The sequence below is a fragment of the Molothrus ater genome, chromosome 23 (genome assembly GCF_012460135.2).
Source record: "Molothrus ater isolate BHLD 08-10-18 breed brown headed cowbird chromosome 23, BPBGC_Mater_1.1, whole genome shotgun sequence".
In the NCBI taxonomy this organism is placed as follows: Eukaryota; Metazoa; Chordata; class Aves; order Passeriformes; family Icteridae; genus Molothrus; species Molothrus ater.
The window spans coordinates 1,698,565-1,705,720 of record NC_050500.2 but is presented as its reverse complement, the minus strand read 5'-3'; the positions used below and the strand labels follow the sequence as shown (position 1 = coordinate 1,705,720).

At 46.1% G+C, this 7,156-nt stretch overlaps 1 protein-coding gene across 1 annotated transcript; it reads left to right on the top strand.

Moving 5' to 3' along the window:
* Positions 1 to 780: 780 nt before the first annotated feature.
* Positions 781 to 6,721, top strand: MASP2 (MBL associated serine protease 2). Its single transcript, XM_036396476.2, is given in 7 exon segments — positions 781 to 996; positions 1,281 to 1,458; positions 1,701 to 1,832; positions 2,562 to 2,598; positions 4,898 to 4,914; positions 6,428 to 6,605; positions 6,607 to 6,721. Coding segments are annotated over 7 exon segments (816 nt in total). The 5' UTR covers positions 781 to 837.
* The last annotated feature ends 435 nt before the right edge of the window (positions 6,722 to 7,156 follow it).

Here is a 7,156-nt window from a genome sequence, read left to right as displayed (position 1 = left end):
GATGGACGCAGCTCCTTCCATGCTGCTTGCATTGTAGTAAATGGGGAGCAGTTGTTCAGAGGGAAAGAGCACTGCCAGCTCCCCTTGCTCACCGGGCAGACACTGTCTGGAGCCACCTCCTCCCCCTGCCTGCCTTCCCACGGAGCAGTGATATTATGGCCCCCTCCAAGAGCCTGCAGCATTCCTGATCCATCCTCTCCATCTCTGCCTGCCTCTCCCTCCCTGTCACTGACTGAAGCCTGAGCGCAAGCCTGGTTTTTAGTGATTGCTGTTCCCAGAACTCAGCAGGCGGAAGGGGGTGGAAGGGAGATAAACATAAGGGTTCAACATCCAGGCAAACACAGCAGAGCACACACAATAAATACATCCACCCCCAAATGCAAACACACAAGGAGGGATTCCTTCCCCGAGGCTCACAGCAGAACAGGCTCAGACGGGAAGGCATCAAAATGAGGTGAGTGCCATCACCTCCAGCTCCTCTGGACCCTTGATTTTGTGCATTTTCACCTCTATTTCAGGTGCATTTTGTGATTTTCACGTCTAGAAGGCGTGAGCATGAGGCTCATCCTGTTTAGCTGTTACTACAGTGACCCCACTGATACCTCCCAATTGCTTTCCTTGTCAAGTGAAGAGGGTGTTGGGCATGAAGGTTTCAGCTAGAACTGAGTGACCTGGTTTGTTATCTGTACGGGCAACGAGGGTGTGTGTGGCTTTTGGGGCATGATCCAAGATAATGCTCACTCTTTCTTAGGTAATTTCTTGTCCCTTTGACACAGGCTGTTTATTTTGCTGGCTGTGATCTATAGTGGAGTAAGGAGCAGCATTGTGCCACAAAAAATGTATGGAAGGATCACATCCCCAAACTTCCCAAAGGTCTACCCGAATCACAAGGAGAAAACATGGAATATTACTGTCCCCAAAGGATATTCTGTTCGCATTTACTTCACCCATTTCGACCTGGAGTTGTCCTACCTGTGTGAATATGATTATGTGAAGGTATGTGTGGGATGGGGTAACATGTAGCAGGTGCAGCTGTTAAAAACTCTGTTCATGTGATGCTGGGCACATGCAGAATCAACATAACTCTTTGTCAGCTCTTGATTTTAGTCTGCTTATAAAGTTCAGGCTCAGCTGGTTTCTAAATTATGTGTTTATTGAGGCCCACGGGACTAGGAAGCAGATGTGGTTGTCACATTGGAACATCTGAAAAGTGAGATGCTTTTGCTCAGAAAATTCAATGATCTGTGCTCACCTGCTGGATTTTTCTGTCTGTTTCACAGCTGAGCTCTGGTGGGAAGACCCTGGCTACACTGTGTGGAAGGGGCAGTACAGACACTGAGGAGGCTCCGGGTAACAGGACGTACATCTCCGCTGATAACCACCTCATGGTGGTGTTTCGGTCTGATTACTCCAATGAGAAACCATTCACAGGCTTTGAGGCCTTTTATGCTGCTGAAGGTGAGAGTCTGGCCCCTCTTGTAGATGGAAGAGCCACGGCTGCTGTGGGGTTGGCCCTTCCCTGCGCTCTCATAGCCTGAGGCTGCTGGTGTGGGGCAGGAGAAGGTGGTCTCATGGTACAGAAGCAGACGCAGAGGGGCACAGAGACCAAAGGCCAACCTCACAAAACGCAGAGTGGCTGAGACTGAGAGAACATTGTGCTGAAATCTATTGTCTGCCTGATTCTGTGCTTTGTCCATTAGATATCGATGAGTGCAAACAGCCTTTGGATACTAAACCCCTCTGCAGTCATCACTGTCACAACTACGTGGGGGGCTACTATTGCAGCTGCAGGGTTGGCTACAAACTGCATGAAAACAAGAGGACATGCACAGGTGAGCTCTTTCTAGATCAGGAGATGCTCCCCTATCTACAACATCCACTTAAATCCAGTCCTGACAATAACGTCAAGGTGAAAGCTGTGGGGTTTGGTTTTCATTTTTAGTATTCCCTGTGTGCCTGGTGCAACTGGGAGGAGGTTCACAGAGTTAGTCAGGGCTGTGAGCAGAGGTTCTGCTTTGCAGAGAGGCTGTGGCTGCTGTTGCAATTTTCTGTTGTAGTAAACTGCTGTACTGGCACTTGGTTTTTGCTACTCCTTTCCACCTCCGTTCAGCTTTAGGTGAGTTGAATGGAAAATCAAGAAATGTCTACATTTCCCACCACGGATATTTCCACAGAAAAGTTGTCATGGGTGCCAGTGAAGCCACTCTTGCAAAACTGAGTATATCTTGCTCCCTGGCTACCGAGATCCCGGGTATTCTGGAGCCAAGTTAGTAGATATGTTGGGAAAACTATCAATTGAGTTGTGAAGTCTAATGAAGAAATAATTAGATTGTGGTCCTGTAAGGACACAGGCCAAGAAGGAGCCTCTGGAAGAGGAAGATGGGTCATGTATCACTGATACCAGACATCATAACCCAGGCATTAAATGGCCAGGCATGAATCTCTTCTTCAGAAGGGCTGACAGTCTGAGCTGTGGGGCAGAGCCAGGTCTATCTCACTGGCTACTGCCTGGCTCTGCCCCACAGTTCATAACCAGGGAAAGCTTCTGTGGTGTCAGGTAGCAAAGTGTCAGGATCAGCACCTCGGGATTCCTTTGCAGTGAAACCCATGCCCACATGGGGTACAAGGTTCGCTCCTCATGGGTGCAGCTTTGCCAGCAGGAGCTAAATCCTGTCTGGAAAAAATCAACACACACACTGCCCATAAATACTGTCATAGGTGAAAGATAGTTTCTTTGAGCTCCCCCATGCTGAAATGCAGAGCTGGATCTACCTTCCAGTGCTTAAGGCTGCCTTAGCATTTGCCTTCCCAACAACAGCCTGTTACAAACTCTCTCCATCCATGGCTGCCTGGGTCTGATTCAAGATTCAAATTCCTCATGTCTCCAGAGTATTGGAACAGACATTCATTCAACCTGCCCTTCCTAAAGTGATGCCTTTTAGCACAAGCATATGGATTTGTTGATGCTGTAAAGCCTTAATGTGAAGGTGCAAAACGGAAAGCTGTGAACGAGCAGAGGAGCAGTTCTGCATTGACCATTCCTGTGTGTACATTTATGCCCCCCTCCTTGAAAAGAGCTCTTGTTGTGTTGCACTGAGGTTCTAGCAGAGGGAGCTTCTCAGCAACAGTGATGGGTTGAGCTACCTTGACAGTGAAGACATTGGGAATTGCTGTGATGCAGCTGATGTGCCAAAGGTCTCTGCAGATCTTCTTCATGAGTTGAGGGCAAAAGCTGCCCCTGTGTCTTTTGGACTCCTGTTTAAGCTGGCTGATATTGACAGGCTCTTTTTCTCCTTTGTTTTCCAGAAGATATTTAAGCTTCTCCTCACTTAGGCAGAGATGGAGACAGACGTGCTGGGAAGACCTGGTTGCAGTCCAGGAAGGAAACCTGCTGCAGTCTGCCCAAGGGCTGAAGGCTTCTCTTGCTCCATGACTTGTCCCTGTGGTTCCTTGCCTTTCAGATTTGCCTGCTGCAGTAAATAAAGAGGCTGTTGCCTGTTGGAAGCCAAATGCAGCCTCTGGGACGTTAATTTTCTGATGTTCCCATGTGTCACTTGGGAAAAAAGAAGGTAGATCAGACAGGAACTGGCAAGAGACAAGCCATTGTGAAAGGCCTCTGAGCATCACAGCTACCTGAAGAGTCTTGAATTTCTTATCTGGCTCTTGTTGCTTAACCTTACATAGTTCTTAAACTGCAGGAAGAGCAGAACCCCATCACACCTTTGTTTCCTAATGCTCCTTTTAGATATGCTCTTAAGAGAACTCCAGCATTCCAGCTGATCATTACGGACCAGCTTGGATCCAGACATACGATTTTATTTTTATGGAACAATTTTCCTAACTTGTCAAGAGTTTAAAGTTATATGTGGGGGCAGCAGATGTCCTGGGCTGATCCCGTGAGCGCAGCCAGGCTGTGCGCAGGTCACCGCTCCCCTTTGGTGTGAGAACGCTATCAGGAGCCAGCGGCGGTTTTTGCTTTGATTCTCAGCACTTGAAGATTGTGTCCGCGCGAGTGAAACCACGCAGGGGAATCGCGCGTTTGTCCCGGCCGCCCTCGGCAGGCAGCGCAGGACTCGCCCTGAAGGGGAGCGCGGTCCCTGCGAGCCCGGCCGGGCTGCCCGGTGCGGTCCTGAAGCGCCACCCCGTGGCCAGAGCGCCGCGGTGCAGGCGCTCCCGCCTGGCGCTCCGGGCTCCGCGGCTCGGCCTAAGTGAATCCTGCGAACCCCGCTCGACTTAAATTTCTCGGGCATTAAACACGGCGGTGCCCATTCTCGTTACCAATTTCCGTCATTCCCATGCTGTAATTAGGTGTGTTCGGTGCGCTGGATTTGGCAGCAGTGGTCCTTTGATATGCTCCCCGAAGAATTGTTCCTGTCTATGCATGTTCCTGTCTACGTCTGCCCTTGCTGATGCCCTGGACGCTGCTACTTAGAGACTTGCTTCTAATTATGTTGGAAGAAAATAACGATTTTACAACAGATTCACAAGATCTGTGGTGAGAATTTTTAATGTTCTTTCATTATAGATCTCTCCAGGGAAGTTCAAACAGTAATACATGGACATTCCTGCTGAATGCAGTGTTTCAGACTTATTTCTTAGTAACTGAACTGAGCTTTCTCAGCAGGCAGTTTTGGAACATACTCCAGACTGTGTATGCTTACAGAATTTTAAAATCACAGTTGAGGTGATTATGGTTTGGGGAGGCTCAGGCTTACCTGAGCAGTTACTTTATAGTCTGTCTGAATTGATGCACATATTCACTGTCTATGTAGAAACACAGAATAACTGAACTAATGTGAGTTAATTTTTTCCACACAGACACCAGAGACCTCTGTGTGTATGGAAATGCAATGCCAAAATTCAGTGCCAGTGTGAATGAAGGCCTGTTCTGCCCCAGGAAGGCAAATCATAATGGTAAGGTCTGAACACAGAATTAAACGTGCTCCTTGGCTCTGAGGTTGAGCAGAGGGAATGCCCCAGCCCAACCTGGACACAACTGAACTTTGACTGTGGGATGTACTTGCATGTTTAAGGCCACGTGAGAATGGTGAAAAGTAGCCAGGTAGGCTTAATCCAGTTACAGCTGAGAGTTTTCTTACCCTTCTTTTTTACCATTCCCCCATCAATCAATGGATTTAATAGATTAGCTCTTGGGAATAGCCCAAGGGATGAGAGTGACACAGTCACCTTCTTACACTGTAGAGTGTCACTTCTGTGTTGTATTAAACAATGCCCAGCTGTTCCATTTATGGTTCTCATTTGTGTTCTCTGGGATGCAGGTGAAGATTCACATGTGGTGATGGATACTGGAAAAATTCCAGCCTGTGCCTCGTACCAAGCCTACAGTGACATGTTTGTGACATGTTTGTGCAGGCAGGGGGACAGTTACCCAGCCTGGCAACTCTGCTGTTTAGCAATGGAGCACCTACAGTCCTGTGGCTTTCTTAGATTTTCCTGGAGTATCTTTAAGCCCGTGAGGCAGAACTATTTCACTGCAGACTCTTCATTTTAGCAATCAATTGCTGTCTTTATGTTATGCTGATTTTCACAATGTGCTACAGGTGCTGTTTAACAGCGCAGAGGAACGCTAACAAAACTGAAAATGTTATGATAACCTCACAGTGTGACTGGAATTTCTATTATTGATCGTAGTTTTGTTAAATCATTTACTATTGAACAGGCCTTGGTCATGCCTAAGGCTGCCTACTGCAGAGTAATGCCCAGAACTCAGTGCAGTTCTCCATGAGGAGAGTAAAAAGCCAAATGTTCCTGTATTCCAGATCTCTTTGGAAAACAGTTTCATAATTAACTAAATTGTTGCTTTTAAACTGATTGGCATTGTTTCTGACAGGAAGATTGAACCATGCTACAGCAGTAGTTGAGAGAGGAAAAGAATCCCCTCGCTGCTGAGTACAGGGTTGTGGATTGTATTTGGTTTTTTAATGCCTGAACTGCTAAATTCATTACTCTGTAAAATTAGTCAAGATCCAAGACTGAGTTTTGGAGAAACATTGTACAGTGTAATAGCATAATTATGCCTCTTATCTTTTAGATTAGAATATCCATATATTCCAATTACCCTAATTTACATTCAGAACAAATGCACTTCCTCCTCTGTGCCCAAATTCCTCAGCAATGCTGTCTCTCTTGATTACAGAACTTTTCCAAGGGATGCAATACTAATGAAAATTGTATTCTAAATCAAATATTCATTTGCAAGCAATTTTTCCATTCCAGAACAATCCAGGAATTACATTTAGAATCATTAACGTAATTTAATCCATATGAGCACAATAATTCAGTATTTAGATCTCAAACTGTTAAACAGCTTTTGCTGCCATTGCTGTTTTGCACTTTGTGGAGTGAGTTCCTGCAGGAAGGGAAGATGAGCCTGGAGAGCTTCCCTGATAAGTGGTGTTAACTGCAGGGCAAGAAAAGTTGGAAGGTGGCAGTGGGGTTCTAACAGCTGCTTACCATATAGCTGATCAAAAAATCCCATCTTTGAGGAGTAAATTGGGAATTTTGAGAAAACTCTATGAAGGTGGCCAGGGAGAAAGAAATTTAACTCATGAAGGTTATAAAAATGATCTCATCCCCTTTGATAAAGGTACTGGTTCTAGTGGAGCAGGAAATCTCAATCAGTACTTATCTTACACATATCTGTTTACCAGGAGGATTGACTGCAGATGATGGGTTGAGGAAATGTCCCAGCAGCTGTTAGAAATCCTTCAACTGTACAAAGCTGCCATCTGCCTACAGCACGCTTTATTCATTTCTTCTAAATTGTGGATGCAATAGTCTGGTCAGAGAGAGAGAAAGCTAGAAAAGCTTTCCATGGATGGGTCTGGGAAACTTTAGGGAGCTGGAGAGAAAGAATTCTGATCAATCTGCACCTGGTATTTGTAACAAGTTGTTTACTCCCAAGGGATGTCATCTTAATTAGCCAGTGGTGACAGAATTTTAATTAAAGGACCAATTAGGTCCACCTGTAGCAAACTAGAGTATAGAAAGGAATGGGTTCTTAATAAAGTTAGATATAGCTTTCTGTGAATGTCACTCACTTATCCGTGTCACTTGTGACTCAATGGTGACATAAATAGTGCTGTGAATTCTTGTTTGTCTGCAGCTTCTGAGCACAGGTGCAGTGAGAGCCTGC